Below are 25,295 nucleotides of genomic sequence, written 5' to 3'. Positions count from 1 at the left end.
CAAACAACATAAAGACATTAAGATTAGATCTACTCAGGTACTGCTGTGATGAATGGTTTCAATGAAGTAGTGTGACAAAGCAAAAAGGAGTAGATTCAAGAAAAAAAGGAATAAGTAGTAGCAACCACATATATATAATATATATGACTTTGAGGAATAAGGAAATGGATCTGTAACTGATGGGAGGGGTGTGAGTTCAAGGAGGGCTTTAAAATGTTTTTCATTTATTATGTAAATTTTAAACATACATAAAAATAGTTCAATTAAACCTTTATACACTTCATATATAGCAATAATATCAAGACTTGGTCGTACCTATTTCATTTTATCATTTTTGTTGTTACAAAAGTATTTTGAAGCTATCCCAGTCATTTAATTTTATATACTTCAGTTTGCATCTTAAAAGAAAAAGAGAAAAAATTGACATTTTCTCATACAACCTGATATTAGAATCACACTTGTTAAAAGTAACGGTAATTCTTTGATACTTCTACCTAGTTCTAATCAGATTGCCACAATTATGTTTGCTTCAGCATAGAGGCATTAAATTTATTTCTCTGTTTTCAGAATTACTTGTAAACTGTAATGTAGTGTAAAATTTGGTTAGATTTAGGTTCAGCTATTTTGGAACACACTTTTTAATTGGTGCCCTTTGCTTCATATTATATCAAATAAAGGCCCATGTTTGATTTTCACACTCGAGTTACGCTAATGTTGATCAGTGAAGTCAAATTTTCCTTGAGAATTTCCCATTAACCTTTCATCTTATGATTTTATGGTCTTTGTCTAAATTAGTTTTTTTTATTTGGTTTGCCAAAGAGTAATTTTCTAATTCTATCAGGAAGGGAGGTTTTTAAAAATTGAAGAAATTATAACATTTTCCTACTAATGAGAATGATATAATAGAAAAGAAAAAAGATATAAGAAAGAGCTCTTATACCTGTAGAAACAGTGAGCTTGGTAGATCAGATTGAATGGTGTCCACTGCACAATTGAGTAGGAGCAGGAACAGTTCAAGTAACTTGTCCAAAGCTAAATATTTCTATCTAAATTTTGTGATGGAATCTATTTGATAATTGTGCCTAATTTTAGAAACATGTATTTTTATTAGGTGATATTTCATGTGAAATGAAAACTTAAAGCCAGTTTAAATTTCTCTGCCTAATTTGACATTGGCCATACTTGTTAAAAGTTTTTCTAATCTCTCCCTTAGAAATGCAATTTTAAATTAATGGTATCTTATACACCTGTGTCTTTACATTATAAAAAAATGTAGACAGTACTGTTATATAACTGTTTTTCAGCTTTTGTTACTAGTCTATTGCAAAGAGAAGCAAATGGTACTGTTAAATAAAATGATAAATAACTGGCAGTTTAGTTTAGACACTAATGGAGCCTAAAAGCTTTTAAAATGACAAAAACAGCAACTTTTATGATTTATAGGCTCATTTTTGTTACACAGTTTGGTCATATACCTGACAGTCTTCCCTCTTTGTGACTTTTTCCTAAAAATTATAGTTTTGCATTATCTAATTGAAAATGCCATAGAGTTCAGTAGAAGAATATGACAGTATCTCTTCCAAGGATTGTAGCAATCCCCATTGGAGATGTACGATCTCCTTTTTTTTTTTCTTTAAAAAAGTAGTGCTAATAGTAGTGATATAATTTAATCCTAAAAGAATATATACTTCAACTTTGAACTTATAAACTGTTCAAACTGTCTCATACATACTATGTAAACTTCAGTTTTATTTTTTAGACTAAAGAAACTTACTGAATTTATTGGGGTAACATTGATTAATAAAATTATACAGGTTTTAGTTGCATAATTCTGCAATACATCATGCATATATTGCATTGTGTGTTCACCACCCCAAGTCAAGTCTCCCTCCATCAGCATCTGTTCCCCTCTATCATCCTCCACCTCCTCTACCCTTCTTTCCCTTCTGCAGTCCCCACATTGTGTACTGTCTGTGTTTTGTGAATTTAGTTTTGTACAATCATATTTCTTTATGGTTCAGTGATTTCCATTTACTAACTGTTAGTTTATACATTCTAAGAGTATTGGGGTTACAGTGGTTTTTTTTAATTTGTTTGTTTTTATTGAGAGAGAGACAGGAAGGGAGAGAGATGAGAAACATCAACTGATAGTTGTGGCACCTTAGTTCTTCATTGATTGCTTTCTCATATGTGCCTTGACCAGGGGTCCCTAGCCGAACCAGTAACTCTTTGCTAAAGCCAATAACCTTGGGCTTTAAGCCAGTGACCTTTGGGCTCAAGCCAGTGACCATGGAGTCATGTCTTTGTCCCCACACTCAAACTTGCAACCCTGTGCTCAAGCTGGTGAGCCCACACTTAAACCAGATGAGCCCACGTTCAAGCCAGCAACCTTGGGTTTTTGAACCTGGGTCCTCAGGGTCCCAGGCTGATGCTCTATCCACTGTGCCACTGTCTGGTCAGGCTGGGGAGGTTACTGTTTTTTTCATATTATAGTTTATATTTTATATCTAATATTAAAATTCTATTAAGCTAGAATTTTAAACCAACATGAAATATGTAATCTTTTTAGTTGTGTGGTGTCATTTTTAATTTTTTTTAAATTTCCCTATTTTGGTATGGCTGATTTTCTTTCCTATTTTGGCATACCCAGCACTCTGCAGTTGTCTCCAAAAGCAGGAATGTAATTTGATCTACGGGTTGTTTTGTTTGCTGACTTAGATGAGAATTCTTTTCATGAGCTATATATATTGATCAGTTCTCATCTTAATAAATCTAGTCATTTATTGAACAATTAATACAACCTTGTAAAGAGTTCCTAGAGTATTTCCATAAACCAGATAATTTTACCCTAGAACCACAAAGATTTATCAAGACAGATAAGAATGAAATAGTTGATTAGGAGAGAGAGAGGAAATATCAAGCCTTCATACTCACATAGTGGAAAGATTCTCTCCACCCTTACAGATGAAAGATACACTGGCTCTCTGTTGAAATATTTTGTGAAATTTAGGAATCTTAGCTTTTTTTTTTTTTTTTTTTTGAAGCTGGAAATGGGGAGAGACAGACAGACTCCCGCATGCGCCCGACCGGGATCCACCCGGCACGCCCACCGGGGGCAATGCTCTGCCCACCAGGGGGCGATGATCTGCCCCTCCGGGGCGTCGCTCTGCCGCGACCAGAGCCACTCTAGCGCCTGGGGCAGAAGCCAAGGAGCCATCCCCAGCGCCCGGGCCATCTTTGCTCCAATGGAGCCTTGGCTGCGGGAGGGGAAGAGAGAGACAGAGATGAAGGAGGGGGAGTGGAGAAGCAAATGGGCGCCTCTCCTATGTGCCTCGGCCGGAATCGAACCCGGGTCCCCCGCACGCCAGGCCGACGCTCTACCGCTGAGCCAACCGGCCAGGGCCGGAACCTTAGCTTTTTATAGATTTGAATTTTTATTGTTTAAAACATGAAATTTTAATTTAGGTGTATTCACATAATAATACTTTTACTTTTGTCCCTAATTCTTGTCTTTTTTATAAAAGTAAGAATGTTGGACACTTGGGCTGTTTCCAGATCTTGGCTATTGTAAGAAATGCTGCAATAAATATGGGGGTGCATTTCTTCTTTTGAATCAGTGATTTTGTATTCTTAGGATATATTCCTAAAAGTGGGATAGCTAGGTCAAAAGGCAGTTCTATTTTTAATTTTTTGAGGAAACTCCATACTGTTTTTCACAGTTAAAAAGCTGTGGTACAATGGAATACTATGTAGCTGTGAAAAATAAGGAAATCTTACCTTTTGCCATGGCATGGATAGACCTGGAGATTATTATGCTAAGTGAAATAAGCCAAGCAGAGAAAGATGAATATCATATGATCTCACTTATATGTGGAATCTAATGAACAAGGTGAACTGTAAAATGAAATAGAAACAGAGGTGGGGTCACGGAGCAGAGGGACAGCTGTCAAAGAGAAGGGGGATGAGGGGATAGAATCAGAGAAGGTGAAGGGATTGGTGAAATTATATATACATAATACATAGATACAGTTAACAGGACAGCAAATCCCAGAGGGAAGGGGGGAGGGATGTAAGGGAAGGAGAACAAAGGGGGTATAATGGGGGAAAAAGGGGTAGGGTGAGCATGTTATATTGAGTGGGACACTTGAATCCATGTTAACACAATAAATTAAAATTAATTAAAAACAATAAAATAAGGCCCTGGCCAGTTGGCTCAGTGGTAGAGCCTTAGCCCAGCGTGTGGAAGTCCCAGGCTCTATTCCCGGCCAGGGTACACAGGAGAAGCACCCTTCTGCTTCTCCACCCTTCCCCCTCTCATTTTTCTCTATCTCTGTCTTTCCCTCCTGCAGCCAAGGCTCCATGGGAGCAAATTTGGCCCAGGTGCTGAGGATGGCTTCATGGCCTCTGCCTCAGGTGCTAGACTGGCTCCAGATGCAGTGGAGCAATGCCCAAAGGGGCCTAGCATCACACCCTGGTGGGCATGCTGGGAGGATCCCAGTCGGGCGCATGCGGGAGTCTGTCTGTCTGCCTCACCCCTGCTTCTCACTTCGGGAAAAAAAAAATTTAGAATTTCTATCACCCCTATTTACTTCTATGTTAGCTTTCTAAAACTCTCTACCAACTATGTTTTTTGTTTGTTTATTTTTGCTTTTTTATTTTTTTTTAAGAGCAATAACTCATGGACATGGACAACAGTGTGCTGATTGCCTTGGGTAGGGTGGGAGGGTAGATGGAGGAGAGGGTAAAAGTGGGATAAATGGTGATTAATGTAAACTTGACTTGGGGGAGTGAACACACAATATAGTGAACAAAAGATGTGTTGTAGATTTGTGCATCTGAAACCTGTATAATTTTTGTTAACCAGTGTCACCTCAATAAATTTAATTTGAAAAATGTTCTTTTTACTGTAGACCATCTGTGTGTGCCATCCATGTAGGTATCTCCATTGTTTTTGATATCATACTATCTTATATTTATCTGGCTTGATGTCTCTTTTTCACGCTCTTTGAAAGCTGGGTCCATAAATCTTCATTTGTGTTACCAGTTTCTAATTCTAAATTCTTTTATAAGTGCTTGTATTGATTACAACAATGAATGAATGATACTATCAGAACTTCTAAGGATATCTGACTCTGCTGGAACCCAAATGCCCTTTTTGAGACAATTAAAAATGAATGAATAAAAAAATGGTAAAAAACAACATGTACATATGCTTTCTGTTTGGTTCCATTGTAACATTTATAATTAATGTAGAGTTATACATTTTACATTATTTTATTGGCATTACTTATACCATCATTTTTGTAGCTTTTTTGAAAAAAAATGCAAAATAAACAAGTTTTTGAAAATTAATCTTTTATCCGCAGGTACTACTGAACGAGTGTGCTTGATCCAGGGAACAGTTGAAGCATTGAATGCAGTTCATGGATTCATTGCAGAAAAAATTCGAGAAATGCCTCAAAATGTGGCCAAGACAGAACCAGTCAGCATTCTACAACCCCAGACCACCGTTAATCCAGATCGCATCAAACAAGTGAGTGTTTAGTTGGGAAATCAAAGAGAAATATTCACAGCATAGTGTGAATTCCTTATAAAATAGGTCTTATAGCCTTAGTATATACAGTATTTTAATCCTAAAAATATTTAATATAAGAGTTGTCATTTATTTATTTAAAGACTATCAGACTCTCTTCCTTAGATTGATCAGTTGATTTATTTATTGAATTATTAATTTACTAGTGTAAACTAGTAGGAGCAATTATTGACTCATTTGTATTGTGATTTATAGACATAAATTTGATAACTTATGAGAATTTACTCTAAAATTATATTAATTTTATTAAAAAATTGAAATGAAACTATTTCCTCAGAATTTTAAATAACATTTTTGTATTATTTAGTCTTCAGAATAGTTATTAAATTATGCATATATACTCCTATTTTGTTAATTTGTCATGTTCAACGTTTTTTATCAACAAATATGTATAAGTATACTTTTCTGCTTAGCAAACAGTTATTTGTTACAAACCAACTATTAACATTCTGTATAACCTTTATAGTATATGTATGTTATAAAGGACCAATGTTCATTTTTAATGTGTGGAATTTTCTGTAACAATTTTTATTTGATAAAAGACAGTATAAGTTTTTAAGTGTGAATAATGGCTGACATGATGTAGGAGAAAAATCAAATTTTTTAATATTAAATAAGGTAAATTCTTCTCCATAGATAATTTAAATTCTTAAATTTATTTGATACGTTATAATTATTGTTTCTGCCTTTGCCCTTTTATATTAACTACTTAATTTATGACCATACAGTTAATAGACTGTGCCTTCAAAAGGAGTATACTCTTTATTAATTCACAGAATATTTAGTTCATAGATTATTTATGTTTACTGTAATAAATTTGAAGTATAGCTCATAATTTTATTAATTTCATGTTTCTGAATTGAAAATATTATACTAAAAATGTTATGAATTTATTATAATTTTACCAATTAAGTAAATATGCTGATTATCACATACAAATGTAGACGTTATCAATTAGATATATTTTCAAATTATAGGATAATATTCTATTTTCTCTTAATTTCCATTTAAAGAAATCCTTGCAGGTTTAAATTATGAATAGGTTGTTATTCTACATGAAATTATTTATTTTATATTGTTTGTTAAAGTCAAAATGGTTCAATTTGATTTGTATATCCTTCACTATTTTTAATAGCATATCTTTAAATCTATACATATTAGAATGTAAATATTTTAAAGCTCCAGATATTAATAGACTTTTATTCTTAACAGCCATTTATAGTTTTAGAATCTATACTAGTTAAATACAAATATATATATATATTTTTGTATTTTTCCAAAGTTAGAAGCGGGGAGGCAGTCAGACAGACTCTCGCATACACCTGACCAGGATCCACCTGACATGCCTACCAAGGGGCAATGCTCTGCCCATCTGGGGCGTTGCTCTATTGCCACTGGGGTCATTCTAGCGCCTGAGGCTGAGGCCATGGAGCCATCCTTAGTGCTCAGGCCAACTTTGCTCCAGTGTAGCCTTGGCTTCGGGAAAGGTAGAGAGAGACAGAGAGGAAGGAGAGGGAGAAGGGTGGAGAAGCAGATGGGCACTTTTCCTGTGTGCCCTGGCTGTGAATCGAACCTGAGACTTCCACATGTCGGGCTGACGCTCTATTGCTGAGCCAACCGGCCAGGATCAAAGAATATTTTTCAGACTAATACTTTGAAAGTGATTCCATGACTCTATCTAGATTTTAAATATATGAGTTTATTTAAAGACTTCTGGATTAAAATCACCTGGGGCTAATAATTTACAGAAGCACTAAAGTGTAGTGCTTGATTTTCTGCCCTAATCCAGCCTAGCATCCTTTTCTTTTGTAACTTCTGTGATGAAGTTCAGACATTTAGGGATTTGATGAACATCTCAATATTTTAAAAAATAAAATATACAATGTAGTTTGAGAAGTTTGATATCATTGGCAGTATGTTCAGGACAATGTTATGAATGAATTTTTATTACTTTTAGAATAATAAATAGCTAGCATCATGAAATAATAGTCTCTGAGTCATTGTTAAAATTCCACTTTTCTCTATGGCAGTATGAGCTGTATTGGCTACCATATATTCAGTGCCAAAGTAGATTTATGAAAACCAGAATTTAAAAATGTTTGATTTATTATTTGCCTTTTTCTGATACTATTTAAATTCAAGGTAAATGTTAAAAAAATAGAAATTGGTTTACTTTTGTTTATTTGCATTCTTATAGGCCTTATAGATATTTATGGAATTAAAATTGTTTATTTGATATTTTCATGTAATTAATAATGTATGAAATAGAATATCGTTAAAAATATATCAATAGAGTACACTAAATTTGGTAGGGCAATATATTTAAAACTTAAACACTTTTTTTGTAAATTAAAAATTGAAAAATTTACTTAAAATCTGAGTGAACATATTTCTAAGATACTAGTGATGAACAGAGTTGTTCTCATTTTAGGATTCTCTAATTTTCTAGGCATCCTATTTTAGCAATGTAAGACATTTATTGGAATATTTTCAAAATGGAATTCCAAAAATGTAAATTTAAATGACCATGATTTTATTTCTGAAGAAATTATGCGGTTATTCAGTATAAAATAATTATGGCTAGAATAAATTATTTTCTACTAGAATAGATAAAAATATTTTATATGATTTTATCTTTAATTTTAATACAAAGAATTATAATAACTTTTTATTTAGAATGGTAGTCTTTTCCTTAACTAATGATGTAACATTTATATTTAACTTTGGGCTTCAGTCCTCAAAGTTAATTTTTAAAATAACTTTTTTGAAACATTTTTTTTAGATATTTCTAATAAAGATTGTGCAAATAATAAAATTAGAGTTTTAAAAATGCTGGAGCTAGAAAATAACTTTTGCATAGAAATGAATTAATGTTGAATATGAAATTATAGCTTTCCATAATAGTTGTTATTATGTGTCCATTGTTTTTATGATTGATAGTTATAAGGTTTTGCTTGCTAAAATAATAATTTGTACATAATCTATATATAAAGATAATTTACATATAGTAGGAACTGAGAGTTCTAAACAATTAAAACTTGATTTAAAAGTTATAGTTTAGTGCTATATATTAAGGACTTTTAATAAAAGTTATTCTGAATTATGCAATCTAGATACAGATGGTAACCAAATAAATTATATGAACTACCATATTCTGCCTAAATGAAACCTTCCCTTATTGACTGAACCAATTCTCAGACCAGAATAGTTTTTTAGGTGGTCTTATAAGTCTTTTATGTAGTGGAATGATAAAATCAAGCATGACAACCTCCCACCCAGCTTCAGATATTAGATGTGAAATATTCAATTCCTGATTCTCAAATGTGTTTTTGTTTTTTTATATAAAATGTATTTGTTTGCTAATACAGATAAACCCAATATTTTATATATTTGCAATGATCATAATACTTATTGAATAATCAAAATATTATGTAGTCTCTGTTCTTTAATCTTACCATCAGGAGACTATAATGAGGTACATAATACTATTGTGCTTATTTTACAAGACAGTATACTAAGAAACAGATATGCACCAAGAGCCACTAAATCAATATTAGACATAACAATTTACATGAAGTATGCTATTTCTTATTTTTAGGACACAGAAAATTGAGACATTCAATAATTTTCAAATAACTCATTTCTAGACCTCTTCTTAGCCTAGATTATTTGATATAATCAAATAATCCACCTTTTAATATATATTTTATTTCCACCTTTTAATGTTTTGAACTTTACATGTTATACTGTTTTTGCCATGGGATTATTGAAACTTTCCCTCTTGTTGTAAGTCCCTCAAATACTCCTCTAAGTGTTTTTGTTTATACATGAGTTAGTATAATGAGCACCCCAAAATGGTAGAAACCACAAATCAGTATTATAGTTAGCATTTATTAACTTGCTTTGTCTATTACAGCTTTCAGCAATTTCTTTCCTTTTTGACTCAAATATACTTTTAAGAAATACTACATTGAGAAATGGTTATAGGCATGTAAAGAAATCTCTTATATTTAGAAAAATCAAATTAAGATGTCAAAAGTCTCATTTAACCCAAATAATTTTGCTTTCAATGTGAAAAATTGACACAAATAGTACATAATTTATTTGTTCATTATTTAGTCAATCATGAATTTATTAAATGCTGCCTTAGTGAACTGCAAAATATATTAAATTGTAGCCCTTGTTCTCTAAAACTAGTTTGTGAGAGATGATAAATGCTTAAAATAATTTATGTAAGCATAAAACTATATTTATATACCAAAACTATAATGTAAACAGAGAAAAATGTAGGCTGGTGACATTTAGTGTTGTAAATTAGGTGAAGACTTGAACTGAATGTTGAAGATTGTATAGGAATTACCTAATTAGTGAAGAAAGAAAAAAGTTCATTTCATCATGTGAAGCAATGTAGATTTGAGGAGAAAGATACTGTAACTGTTGAATAGTAAGGAGACTCTTATGACAGAGGTGGAACGTTTGTGTTGGGGCTTAGAGAATGTAATTTTAATAGGTAAAATGGGACAAGAGAATGGAGAGCCTTGGATGTCATACTGAGGGGCATCCCGTAGACTTTAGATTCTTCCTAATATTTCCCAAAAGAACCTTTTTTATTTTTCTGGGAGGTTATAAAAAACAGAGAGACTTCAGCATTTTGTTCTCTCCTGTGCTAAAAATCCAGACGGAATCTTAAGGTACTTAAGATACAGCTAATAGGAGAAAAAGAGAACTATGACGATTAGCTGAGTGTTCGACAATGCAGATCTTTAGATTTGAAGGTTTATAAGATAATATTTGCTAAAACATTTTTTATGTAACATTCATAAATCTAGGATATGTCAGGCAAACAACAGAAAAGTTTTGTGGTCAAGAATGAAGTATCAATAATAATGCTATGTATGTGGTGCTCATTCTGTTGCAGCACCAGCCACTGTGCTGTGCACTTTGCATGTTTTCTCACATCTCATCCATCTTCACAGAAATCCTATGAGATTGGCACAGAGTCCATGTTATACTTCAGGACGCTGATACTTAGAGGAATTGAGTGATTTACCCAAGGACGTGGAACTGCTAATTATCTTAACACTGGGCTTTTTGTTCTCCACATTTGAGTAATGCTGGTGAAACAAAGTCCAATAAATTTCTCTCTCCTGATGCTTTTCAAAGTCTTGAATAAACTTCTCTAAGAAAAGAACTTCCTTTAAAACAGAATGTCTTGTGTCAGGGTGAAGTTAAGAGACTAGGCAATATTTTAAGAACAATATGGTGAACACTTCATCTCACTTTTGATTGTAAAACTTGAGACAAACATATGAAAGTTAAAAGATATTTCAAAGTAAAATTTGTAAGGTTTTGGGACTGATTTGTCTTAGTTCCAAAATTGTGAAGAAAGAATTAAAAAACAACTATATAACTTTGAACCTAGCAGAATGGTAAAACCTTAAAGCAAACAAGTGAATTTTAAGTACCTACTTGAGATATTTTTGTTTGTTTAAGGAAAGTTGAATTGCAAATAGTATGCTTTTTTCTTGAAGTAGTCTTTGATAGAAACATAGGTGAGAATCTAAAACTGAAAATATAGACTCTTGATTGCAGTAGAGGAGATAATGTAACTTGCATCTTCATAGTAGGAGAGAAAAAAAGAAGCAAGCAAACGAACTAAAGAAGCAGTATCAGAAAAAGTAAGTGAAAGGCATTATAGCGGATGCCCAGGATCTGGAGCTGAACTGCTGGGATTCAAGTCTCGGCTTTTAAATTACTAGCTGGGTATTCTGGGGCAAGTTGTTTTGCTTCTTTATATCTCACTTCTTTACCTTAACATGGAGAGATTAATAGTAGTTTATTTCATAAGAATATTATATTAACTGAGTAAGACTATACCTTGTTCCTAGTAGGCGCTCTCTATAAATCATATATAGGAATTGAGTAATCTTTCCTGTCAGAAAATAAGGAAAGTTTAGGAAAGATGCTAAAAAGGATCAAATACCAAGAGAAAAAGATGAGCATAAGTATTATTTATTAAATAGGAAAGTATTGGAGATTTTAAAAGTTAATTCCAATCACATGGTAAGAGCAAAGTCATTATTTCCTAAAGCTAAAGAGGCTTGGTTAGGTAAAAAGAAAAAATGATGTGAAAAGTGGAAACTGCTGATTTGAAATTTTGGATATACAAGGAGAAAAGCACAAGTTAGATAGGAGAAGCTCATAAAACCCCTGCTACTCAAGAGAGAATGGCTTATGTTAAAGAATAAAAAGGAGCTTGAAAAAGCAGAGAAATTGGTGATGAGATTACTAAGGGAACAAGATGACTCAGGAGTGGTGGGAAGCTACCACTGAGGGTGTTAAGATTCTATTCTGTGAAGAATCTGAGTAGAAGATCACAATATTGTCTACAATGAAAAGAATGTGAAGATGGGGAAAAGGTGCTTTGGAAAACCGAAAAAGTTGTGATGAAGTCAATTGTAGTAAATAAAGAAGCTCTTTCTGGGAAATCATAATTTATTTTAAGTAATAAAGAATAGCGGTTGAAAGGAAGATAAAATACATGGGCTTGAATGGTTGAAAGAAGGATGTGAAGTATAGAATAGCTATTATGGGAAAATAAGCTGTGGAATAAAAATATTGTGAAAGACCTGTTGAAATTAGACAACACAAGTTTATATATTAGGGCTAAGTAATTCCAGAGAGCTCAGACATTGGAAAAAGAGGAGGATACTTGTCAAGATGAAAAACCAAAGGTTTATCCATTGGTTTTTATAGTGCAGTATATAGAGTTATTTAATAGAACATAAAACAGGTTTGGGAAGGTGATTACCGTATTTTTCGCTCCTTAAGACACACTGCTTTCCCCCCAAAAGTGGAGGGGAAAATGCCCATGTGTCTTATGGAGAGAAAAATACAGTACTTTATTAAATATTTTAACACACCATTTGGTTCAGAATATTTTTTTTTTATTATTTTCCTCCTTAAAGCCCTAGGTGTGTCTTATGGTCAGGTGCGTCTTATAGAGCAAAAAATTCGGTACTTAAGTAATGTTACTCAATTAGCTAGTGATACTGTAGATTCCAAATTACAACTGAGATTTGTTGTTCATTGTTGTGCTGAATGTACCTCTAAATATCAGAAGTTCTTGATAACTGTTACTGTAGATTTGCTTGAAGGTAAGCTTTATCTGTTTAGAGTTTATTTATACTAATAGTCTCTGATCCACCAAAGCTGTCACTTGTTAACAGAAATATATTTTATAATTTCTAATTACCTTTTAAGTTCTATTCCCAAAAGCCTAGTTCTATCTATACTTAACTAATAAATGTCTATTGTTAAATCTTAAATTTTTAAAAACTATGCTCCAAAGAATCCACTATTTTAAAATTATAAGATGCTTCAAATTTTTCTGCAATAGTAATTTAGCCTTTAATGTTTAATGCACAGCCCTTACACATACATTCAGGTAAACAAAAGTATTCTTTTTCATTTGAAAAGTAAATTTGTAATTTAAAAAAATTACTGCCCTTAATTGATAAATATAAAAAATACATTTTAGAAGTATGTCCTTTGTAAATATTTATAACAGATATTTTAACATATTGTTTCTATATATTTAGTTACATCTTCATGATGTATATTAGAAAGTTTACTAAGTGATTTTTAACTTGAAACTACTAAACTTGAAGTCTGCATAGTAAGTAGGAATAAACATTTAGTTTATAAAATATTAGAGAAACAAACATGTTATACATGTATATTGTATAGTAAAATATTTCTTCTGGATTTTTCTGTTGAGAACACCTATCAAAGCTGTTGCATTAATTAATAAAATCTTATAAATTAAATGTATTATTTTACTATATTTACAATTACCTTTTTATTAGAACAGTTTTTGCAACTAGTATTTAAAAGATAAACTGAAATGCAGGCTCTTTGGAATCTATTGTTATAAGTTAATTTGTAAAAGGAAGAGACTTTTTTGAGTTTAAAAGTATCTGTATGAATAATAGCTAGAAAACTCATCACATGTGTATTTCATGACATGTTCATTATTTTAGGAATTTAAACCAAGGAAATATATTTAGAGACAATTTACTGTAATATTGTGACAGTCATATTATCCCTTGAAATCCAAACTTACATAATTTTTACCTGTTTATTTAGAATATTATGCCTTAACTTTTTATGTTTAATAACCAAATCTTTAATGATTTTAAACACATTATTATTGTCCCAGAAGTTTAAAACTATTGTTTTTATTTCTGTGGGAAGGAAACAGTATTACAATTAAGGACAAAGTTGGTGAATCTCAGTTGTATCAATTATTAATGATACGTGCCCAATATTTTATACATGTGCCAAGCAGAAAGAAAGGTATTGATTAAATTGATAGAAGGTAATATTAATGTGACTTAAGATTCTAAGCCACTTGATATTACTACTTTTTTCACTTTTTAAAATTCTTTGTAATATTTTAAGACCTTGTTGAGAATTCACATCCAGGACAAGGTAGATGTCATTAGTGAACCTGTGGTACTTCAGGTTGATTTTACCCTGAAAGAAATAGAGGAGGAGCCCAACACACATACCTGTTCTTCTGTAGGTCAATGAACTTGGATTCAAAAGTACTGGGAGAAATAGACTCTAGATTTATTTCACATCTGTTTAGTCATCCTCATAATTAGATAAGGTTACTACAGAACAGATTTTTAAATGTATGTTAACTACTCAGAGGAATTCTCAGCAATAGAAGTTGTAACCAAGATGAGAAATAAAATCTTTATTCTTCAATTCCTAGTAGCATGAAATTAATAATATCTTAAGTGCTAGCATAGTATCACAAGGAAGGGGCAAATTTTAGTGACAGAAAATTAAATAACAGGAATTTATTACAAAGAACACAATCAGAAAACAAAGGATTTGAAGATATTTTCTTCTTTTATGAGGTTTTACTTTTGAGTGTAGCCCCTGTCCCCCTTTTAAATATGATTTAACAAAAACCTTGGTGTAACTCAACATTGAGGCTAGTTTTCTCAAAGTATTTGAGGTTTTAACTTAGAAAGAACTAGGAATCCCTTGAGGACTGGACTATTTAAAGCATGGTCTGATGTTAGAAGCAATCTTACTTTGTTTTTGAAGAACAGTGAGTTAAGCCAGAGCCTATGAATTTCTTATCTTTTCTTTACTCTTAACTGCTTTATTCTACCTGAATTAGAACTTTCAAATTTAAATGCATGAATATGACTATATTAAGTAATTTTATCTACTTTTCCTGAAATTGCTGAACCTTTAAAGTTATGCTTTTGCTCATATCTGAGTAATTTTGATGGTTATATGTTAACATAAAACAATGTTTGTATAGAATTGTGTCTATACTATAAAATCACCTGTTTTACCAATTAAGTATTATCTATTGAGGGTACTACTTAAGCAATGCTATTTGCTCAGTGAAAATAACTTTTTTAAAAAGAAAATATTACATTTTACACTTTAAGGTTATTCTTTTAGACACTACTCCATTTCAGACATGAGATTTTAAAATATTGAATGAATTATTCAACAAATCTACTATGATCTCATAAAATGTATTTTATGTGTAGTACGCATATATGTTTAGAAGTGAAGTAAACATGATTCCTAACATTGTTGTGCTTATTTTCAACACAGGCTGATGATGACTACAATATATTAAACCCTTTATCTCTATTAAATTTTTAGGTTTAGCATGTTATTAAAATATTGTGGCAATTTGTTAAAATGCTATTAGTTACTTGTTTATTAATATGAAGTTAATGTTTACATTTTCAGACGGGCTCTAAATTTATTAAAAATTAATATTTTAGAAGATAAGGTGATATTAAGAACTCAGAACTGCAAATTTAATTGCTTTTAAATATGGATCCCTAAATTCATGTGGAATCAACTTGTTGGTGATGTTCAACATATTAAGTAGGTGGATACTTTTATGCCAAAGTAAACTTCATTTCACCACTTCTTCCAATCCCCGACTGTATTCATTGATAGGAAAATGACTCTTTCAGTTTTACTCATTGAATTTCTTGAATTTTTGTTTGACATCTCTTTTCCCCCAAGAAAATAAAGGGAAAGAAAAGAGACTACTATTCATGAATATGGTCAGGATACCTTTAATACTCATGTGAATTTTTATCAGTCACCATCATGATTTCAAGTCATGAATTTATTTTTACATGCTTATTATGCATGCATATTTACATGCATTAGTTATTTAATTAATCTTATATTCCATTAAATTTGAATGAATAGGAGAAAAATTTGTCCATAGGATTTTGTTCTCGTTATATTACATTTTATTTTATTTTGTTTTATTTAAAAAATCAGTTTAAGGCTTATAAAGGTTGATTTGCTCCTGAACTGCTTTGTTCCCAGACATTGCCATCTTCCCCAACTACCACCAAGTCCTCTCCATCTGATCCCATGACCACCTCCAGAGCTAATCAGGTACAGTATCATCCTGTCATCTACACCATACTTTTCACGGGTAATTAACTGCACACTGGAGAAAAGGATAATGGTGGGTTAAGGATGTATCGTTCATTCACATGTGTGTACCATGACCAGATTCCAAATAACCTGAGAAATATCAATTATTTCTGAAATTTTATATGCATTTTCAGCTTTAGATAAAAAATATATTCAGGTGGTAGACTACTAGAATTTTGGATTTTCCCCTTAAAATTATGACTTTACGGAGTTCTGAGGGTTATTTATTGAGTTGGTATTTATGCTCTCCCTCGTTTCTTCCCAGGATTCTTGGTATATAATTTAAGAATATTATATATGTAAGAAATATTTAAATATGACATTGAGCAAAGGTATATCTTTAAAAGTGAATGCATTTTTATTTGCCTTTTATTTCAGACATTCCTTGCTATGTAAACAATTCTAAACTTTGGATAAAAAGCATTTGAAGCAATCTAAAAGTAACTGAAAATTGGTATTTGTGATAATATTAATGCTGTTTAACAATTCAGGAAATTATATTTTTCTTAGAATTTAATACTAGCATTTTCTTTGCTAGAGAGGCAAACTGCAAGTAGAAATATATTTTATTTGATTTGATGATTGTTTTGGTACTAAATATTTGTAGATCATTCTACAAAAATATGGTTGATTTTGGCACATTAAAGGAAGTCATCTAAAATATTTTATGTAATTCGGTCATACTGTACTTTAACTTCACAATTGTTGGAAAAATTATTAAAGTGATTGAACATATTTTTATTTTGTCTCAGTTGAGCTTCATTTAGGTGAGAAATTATATTTTCTTTAATATTTTTACTATTTTACTAATATAAGACCATATGGGATTATTTAAATATTAAATAAAGGCTGATCTTTTAAATACATTTTTCATAGAGGTGGCTAATAAATTATTACCTTTGAACTATATTTGCTAAATATATTAAATGTGGCTTTTACGTATCACCTAATATAAGGCTATTAGAACTATCTTACTCATTATTGATTCTAATACTTTTGTGACCTCAGGAAAAATCTTAAAATAATAACTGGAAACAAAACTAACAGAATGTTAGGAACTTTATTTTTATTTTATGAAGGAGCAGTCCCTCAGAGAAAAATACTTTATAATGCTCACATTTTATCACCTGTAATTTGGTTTAAAAATACACATCTCTAGTGCTGAAACCCAGCACTTCTCTTTGAAGGAAATGGTATTATATATAGTAAGAGCCAAGTGTGTATTATTGGTACATAAAATTAAAGAAGTGTATATACATATTTTTCCACTTCATAGACCTTATCTATTAAATGAGCTTTAATAGATGATATAGAATATTATTAGGAAAACAATTGACTTTATGTTTTTGATATTTCTCTTGTACTTCATTCTTATTTTTTCTAAACAAAAACAAGACAAATGAGTACAACTGCAATAAAAACAAAACTAATGTTTTTGTCAATATAAAAGTAAAATATACTGGATTTAGAAAGAAAAATTTTGTCTTTGAAGTTAGATTTATATATTCTTTCATTTATTTTATATGAACATGTGAATTTTTATAAAATGAGTTATTTAAAGGGCTAATTATATCTTGAAGTTTACTAATATATTTTTATCCTCTAGATATATTACTACATCCATCTCTGCTAATCCAGTATTTTTCTAATTTAAAATAATGTCATTTGTGATTTAATTCTTTGTCCACTATACTCAGTTCTATTTATTAAATGTATCTTACTTATAGGTAAAATATAAAAGAGTAAAACAAAATCCTTTTATTTATTTAAGAAATTATAGTTATCATCCATCTTGATATTATTAGTAGTTTTAGTAGTTTTAGTCCCTACAATATTTCCCAGTAGATTCTATTTGTGTTGTAAGATAGAAGGTAATATGGTTTTTGTTGTTCATAGGTCACAATTGTTTCTGGTATATAATCCTAATTAAATCAGTATCACTTTATTGTATAGACTTAGACCTGTAAGGGTAATTGGGCTAGAAAAATGGGTTCTAATACGATAATATTAAACCCTGCCTCCATAATTAAAAGAGACTTTTAAACCTAAAAGAAAATAATTTTTATTAGTGGTTTAAGTACTTTATTCTTACCCAGAAATTTAGCATCTATATCTCCAGTTTTTTAAAATTTGTATTTATTGATTGATTTGAGAAAGAGAAACATTGATTTGTTGTTTCACTTCTTTGTGCATTTATTGATAGTTTTTATATGCACCCTGAACAGGGATCAAACCTGCAATCTTAGCATATGGGGACTACACTCTAACCATTTAAGCTACTGGACCAGGGCTATCTCTCCTTTTATAACTGGAAGAAATGATATGAACTCAGAGCATTCCATTAAAATTTAAAAATTATTTTTGAATGTGTTCTAGCTAACATGATACCCATTGCTATTAAAAGTAGCTAAAAAAAATTTTTAGGTGAATTTTTATAAACCAATATAAAATGCATCCAGACTGTCATTTTCATTTTTGTTAGTTCTTTTAAAACCTGAGTTATGATTGAGTTCCATTTCCAGAATAGTTAGTTTGTCTATGTTACAAACTAATGTGATAAAAAGAAATTAGGGACTATTAATATTAAAATGAAAAAAAAAGTGCAGTAAGTACATCAAAGAGTTTTATCATCAGTTTCAATATTTAAAAATCCTTTCCATTATTTTTTAAGTGATTACATGTTTTAATACATACTGAATTTTACATTTCCACAGATCAGACTGACAGCTAATACCTACACAATTGTTGCTCTATAGTAATAGCCTCTGAAAATGGAAGGACTATCATCTGAGAAGCCTAATAGAATGGAGTCTAAAGTTAAGATTGGAGCCAAATTGCCTATGATGACATCTTTGTTCTGCCACTTACTTGCTGAGTAAATTGAGTTCAGTTTTTCTGTTTTTGAAATTAAAATAATAATAGCATAGGGTTGAAGCAAAAAAAAAAAATTCATTAGCTATTCTTAAACCATATAGTTTCTAGAATGTAATAATCACCACATTAGATTATGTTAATTTTATTTTTTCTGAAAAAATTGTCCTTTACAATGCTATATCGTTTAGCATTGTAAATCTATCTGTAAAGAAAAATCCTAAGTATTATTGCTGCTATTTCAACACTGAAATATTTCTGTAATCAAAGTCTATGTGTTTTAAGATAGCTTAAACTACTCAAATTATTTTCTTCTCTAGTGATAGTACTGTTACTTATTGTACAATCAATAAATCAAATATATTATTTTCCTTTGAGAAAGAAAATATTAGTAAGGCTAACAGTCTATATAGCAAGATGCAAGTTTGATATTTTTTACAGATGCAATTATAAATATGAAGCAGATGTAAAGACAATTACATTATTTGAGTGATGTGTTTAAACTTTAAAAAAATAAGTCACTTGATTTAATCAGTTTTTAGTTCATGCTAAATTTTTTAGTCACTTTAAAATTCAACAAACTGGCTTTATTAATCAGTCAATGGTTTTCTATTACTAAATGTCAGGCTTGATTTTTGTTTCCTGAGTGTTAGCCTGCCTGGGCTGTTTTTCAGATTTCAGGAAAAGATAAAAGAGTGATTTTAGAAGTATGTGTTATTTGGACATTCATTTATTTATGTACTGATAAATTTGAAATTACATATAAAGAACAAAGGAAAAATAGTTAACTCATACATAGCACCTTTGCTATAGTAATGGAAAACCACAAAAGAACTCATGGTCTCACTTTAAATTCATGGCCACAGATCTCAAATCGGCCCTTAATGCTGTCAGATAATTATTAGCCCATTCACTTCTTTACTCTCATTATCTTCTTTTAATCTCTGTATTAGTTATTTGTTACTCTGTAACAAATTACCACAAACTTAGTGAATCAAAGAGCACATGCTTATCATCTCTTAGTTTCTATGGGCACCACTTAGCTGGGTCCACTGCTCATGGTCTCACTAAACTTATCAAAGGTTTGGCTGCAGTGCTTTCTCTAGAAGCTTGACTAGAGACAGTCCCCTTTTAAATTCATCCAGGTTGATGGCAGCATTTAGTTCATTGCAGCTGTATGACTGAGGGCCTAACTTCTTCCTGTTGGTCAGCAAGAGGCAACCCTCAGACTCCAGAGGCTGCCCAAGTTTTCTGCCCTGGGACCCTCTCTACAGCACTTCACAACTTGGCTGTTTGCTTCTAGCAAAGCTAGCAGGAGACTTTTCACTGTGTGCTGGCAAGATAGGGTGTTATATATTGAACCTGATTGCAGGAGTGACTGACTTCTCACTTCCTTTACCATACAGAATAATCAAATCACAGTAGTGACATTCTGTCCCTTTGCCGTATTTTGTGGTTTAGAATCAAGTCAATGGACATCTATACTCAAAGGCAGGGGGTGGGGGGTCAAGCAAGGTATAACACCAAGGATGTATCCAAGAATTGTCCCTACCACAATCCCCATTATTTCTTGCTCTTTCCTCAATCACAGCTGATGATCTTAATTATCTACTTCTTTAAGAAAAATAAGCAATCAAAAAAATCCTTTCAGAAACTCACACCAGCAAATATATTTAATCAGCCAGCATTTATACACGCATATTCCACCTTCTCATCAATTACCATTGGAAAACTTTCCTGCTCCTTTCTAAAACCAAGTAGTTTTTGTTGTACATTATACCTTGTCCTAGAGATTCTACCTCTTATGTCCTTTATCTGTGAAGTTTTTTGTTCGTTTTGTTTTGTTTTGCTCAATGGGATTATTTTTATTAGCATACATATATCTTTTTTTCCCCTGTCTTAAAAGGCAAAACTTTTTTTAAAATTAATTTTAATGGGGTGACATTGCTAAATCAGGGTACATATGTACAGAGAAAACATCTCTAGGTTATTTTGACATTTGATTATGCTGCATTCCCATCACCCAAAGTCCAGTTGTCTTCTGTCACCTTCTAACTGGTTTTCTTTGTGCCCCTTCCCTCCCGCAACCCCATCCCTCTCCTCCCCCCCCCACCCCGTAACCCCCAAACTCTTGTCCATGTCTCTGAGTCTCATTTTTATGTCCCACGTATGTATGGAATTATATAGTTCTTAGTTTTTTCTGATTTACTTATTTTGCTCAGTATAATGTTTTCAGGGTCCATCCATGTTGTAAATGATCTGATGTCATCATTTCTTATGACTGAGTAGTATTCCACAGTATATATGTACCAAAGCTTTTTAATCCACTCGTCCTCTGATGGACACTTGGGCTGTTTCCAGGTCTTCACTACCATGAACAATGCTGCCATAAACATGGGGGTGCATTTCTTCTTTTCAAACAGAGCTATGGTGTTCTTGGGGTATATTCCTAAAAGTGGGATAGCTGGGTCAAAAGGCAGTTCTATTTTTAATTTTTTGAGGAATCTCCATACTGTTTTCCACAGTGGCTGCACCAGTCTGCATTCCCACCAGCAGTGCAGGAGGGTTCCCTTTTCTCCACATCCTTGCCAGCACTAATTCTGTGTTGTTTTGTTGATGAGTGCCATTCTGACTCATGTGAGATATCTCATTGTGGTTTTAATTTGCATTTCTCTAATGATTAATGATGTTGAGCATTTTTTCATATGCCTATTGGCCATCTGTATGTCCTCTTTGGAGAAGTGTCTGTTCATTTCTTTCGCCCATTTTTTGATTGGATTCTTTGTCTTCTTGGTATTGAGTGTTACAAGTTCTTTATAAATTTTGGTTATTAACCCCTTATCAGACGTATTGTAAAATATATTCTCCCATTGTGTAGTTTGTCTTTTTATTCTGTTCTTATTATCTTTAGCTGTGCAAAAGCTTTTTAGTTTGATATAGTCCCATTTCCTTATCCTGTCTTTTATTTCATTTGATGGTGGAGATAAATCGGCAAATACAATATATTGCTGTGAGAGATGTCAGAGAGCTTACTGCTTAATGTTTTCTTCTAAGATACTTATGGTTTTATGGCTTACATTTAATTCTTTTATCCATTTTGAGTTTATTTTTCTGAATGGTGTAAGTTGGTGGTCTAGTTTCATTTTTTTACAGGTAGCTGTCCGATTTTCCCAGCACCATTTGTTGAAGAGGCTGTCTTTACTCCAATGTATGCTCTTACCTCCTTTATCAAATACCAGTTGTCCATAGAACTGTGGGTTTATTTCTGGGTTCTCTGTTCTGTTCCATTGATCGATATGCCTGTTCTTATGCTAGTACCAGACTGTTTTGAGTACAATGGCCTTATAGTATAACTTGATATCTGGAAGTGTGATACCTCCCACTTTATTCTTCCTTTTCAAGATTGCTGAAGCTATTCATGTTCTCTTTTGATTCCATATAAATTTTTGGAATACGTGTTCTATATCTTTGACGTAAGTCATTGGTATTTTAATTGGTATTGCATTGAATTTATGAATTGCTTTGGGTAATATAGACATTTTAATGATGTTTTTTCTTCCTAACCATGAGCATGGTATATGCTTCTACTTGTTTGTATCTTCCCTGATTTCTTTTATCAATGTTTTATAATTTTCCGAGCTACAAGTCTTTAATCTCCCTGGTTAAATTTATTCCTAGGTACTTTATTTTTTTTTGGTTGCAATACTGAAAGGGATTGCTTCTTTAATTTCTCTTTCTGACAGTTCATTGTTAGTGTATAAAAATGCCTCTGATTTCTGAGTATTCATTTTATATCCTGCCACCTTGCTGAATTCATTTATCAGGTCCAGTAGATTTTTTACTGAGACTTTAGGGTTTTCTATATACAATATCATATCATCTGCAAATAATGATAGTTTTACTTCTTTTCCAATTTGGATGCCTTTTATTTCATTTTCTTGTCTGATTGCTGTGGCTAGGACTTCCAAAACTATGTAGAATAGGAGTGGTGAAAGGGGGCACCCCTGCATTATTCCTGATTTTAAGGGGATTGCTTTTAATTTTTGCCCATTGAGTATGATGTTGGCTGTGGGTTTGTCAAAGATGGCCTTTATCATTTTGAGGTATGTTCCCTGTATTCCCACTTTGCTGAGAGTTTTGATCATGAATGGGTGCTGGATTTTATCAGATGCTTTTACTGCATCTATTGAAATTGTCATGTGGTTTTTCTCCGTCTTTATGTTTATGTGATGAATCACATAGATTGATATGCGAATATTGTACGAGCCTTGCCTCCCCAGAATAAATCCCAGTTGATCATGGTGTATGACTTTTTTCATGTATTGCTAGATCTGGTTTGCTAATATTTTGTTGAGGATTTTAGCATCTATATTCATCAGGGATATTGACCTATAATTTTCTTTCTTTGTGTTGTCTTTGCCTGGTTTTGGAATCAGAATTATACTGCCTCATAAAAGGACCTTTGAAGTCTTCCTTCCTCTTGAATTTTTTGAAATAGTTTGAGAAGGATAGGAGTTAGTTCTTTTTTGAATATTTGGTAGAATTCACTTGTGAAGCCATCAGGCCCAGGACTCTTCTTTGTTGGTAGTTTTTTCATAACTATTTCAATTTCATTTGTTATAATTGGTCTGTTTAGGTTTTCTGATTTTTCCAGATTAATTTTTGGAAGGTTATATGTTTCAAGGAATTTGTCCATTTCATCTAGGTTGTGTAGTTTTTTGGCGTACCATTCTTCTAAGTATTTTCTTACAATATCTTGTATTTCCATTGTGTCAATTGTTATTTCTCCACTCTCATTTCTCATTTTATTTATTTGAGTCCTCTCTCTTTTTTTCTTGGTGAGTCTGGTTAAAAGTCATTGATTTTTGTTTACCTTTTCAAAGAACCAGCTCCTGGTTTCATTGACCCTCTGTATTGTTTCTTTAGCCTCGATGCCATTTATTTCTGTTCTGATCTTTATTATTTCCTTCCTTCTACTACCTATGGGCTTTATTTGCTAGTCTTTTTCTAGTTCTTTTAGATGCAGGGTCAAGTTGTTTATTTGAGCTTTTTTTAGCTTCTTAAGGTATGCCTGTAATTCTGTGAACTTCCCTCTCAGGACTGCTTTTGCTGTGTCCCATTAATTTTGAGTTGATATATGCTCGTTATCGTTCGTTTCTATGATTTTTTTTATTTCTTCTTTGATCTCATTGTTAACATTCATTATTTAATAACGTGCTATTTAGTTTCAAAGTGTTTGAGTATTTTTCAGTTTTTCTGTTGTGGTTGATTTCTAGTTTCATGCCATTGTGATCAGAGAAAGTGCTTGATATGATTTCAATCTTCTTAAATTTGCTGAGAGCTCTTTTATGCCCTAACATGTGGTCTATCCTAGAGAATGTACCATGATCATTTGAAAAGAATGTATATTCTGCTGCTTTAGGGTGAAAGGTTCTGAAGATAACTATTAAATCCAGTTGATCTAGTATGTCTTTTAAGTCTGCAGTTTCTTTGTTAATTTTCTTTCTTGAGGATCTATCTAGTGATGTTGGTGGGAATTGAAATCCCCTACTATTATATCATAGTATTGCTGTTGATCTCACCCTTTAAATCCATCAAAGTCTTCTTTATATATATATTTAGGTGCTCCTATATTAGGTGCATAGATATTTATAACAATTATATCTTCCTGTTGGATTGTTCCCTTTATCATTATGTAGTGACCTTCTTTATCTCTTACTATAGCCTTTGTACATTTTGTCTGATATAAGTATTGCTACCCCAGCTTTTTTTTCATTTCCATTTGCGTGAAATATTTTTTTTCCATCCTTTTATCTTCAGTCTATGTGCATCTTTTGTTTAAAGGTGTGTGTCTCTTGTAGACAGCATATGTATGGGTCCTGTTTTCTTATCCACACAGCTACCCTATGTCTTTTGATCGGATCATTTAAACCATTTACATTTAAGGTTATTATTGATATGTAGTTGTTTATTGCCATTTTATTCTTTAAAACTCTATTCCTCTTTTGCTATATTCTTTTTCCCCTTTGATGTGTCTACAACAGGCCATTTAGCATTTCTTGCAGCATTGGTTTGGTTGTAGTGAATTCCTTGAGTTTTCTTTTTTGTCTGTAAAGCTTTTCATTTCTCCTTCAATTTTAAACGATAACCTTGCTGGATAAAGTAGTCTTGGTTGTAGGCTCTTGTTCTGCATTACTTTGAATATTTCTTGCCATTCCCTCCTGGGCTCAAGTGTTTCTGTTGAGAAGTCGGATATCATCCTTATGGGGGCTTCTTTGTAGGTGATAGCCTTTTTTTCCTCTAGCAGCTTTTAATATTTTCTCCT

At 32.0% G+C, this 25,295-nt stretch overlaps 1 protein-coding gene across 5 annotated transcripts in view; it reads left to right on the top strand.

Annotated features, from left to right (window-relative positions):
- The window catches only part of NOVA1 (NOVA alternative splicing regulator 1), a 167,231-nt gene that overhangs the window by 117,752 nt on the left and 24,184 nt on the right, over positions 1–25,295 (top strand). For 3 of the 5 annotated variants that reach the window (XM_066277631.1, XM_066277629.1, XM_066277626.1), the window contains exons 3-4: positions 5,367–5,533; positions 15,986–16,057. In XM_066277631.1, the coding sequence (XP_066133728.1) occupies positions 5,453–5,533; positions 15,986–16,057 (153 nt within the window). In that variant the 5' untranslated portion in view covers positions 5,367–5,452. The remainder of the gene's footprint in view (positions 1–5,366; positions 5,534–15,985; positions 16,058–25,295) is intronic. The other 2 variants (XM_066277630.1, XM_066277627.1) reach the window with 1 other exon arrangement.

Source organism: Saccopteryx bilineata, chromosome 4 (assembly GCF_036850765.1).
Source record: "Saccopteryx bilineata isolate mSacBil1 chromosome 4, mSacBil1_pri_phased_curated, whole genome shotgun sequence".
NCBI lineage: Eukaryota > Metazoa > Chordata > Mammalia > Chiroptera > Emballonuridae > Saccopteryx > Saccopteryx bilineata.
This window is presented reverse-complemented; position numbering and strand designations above follow the sequence as displayed.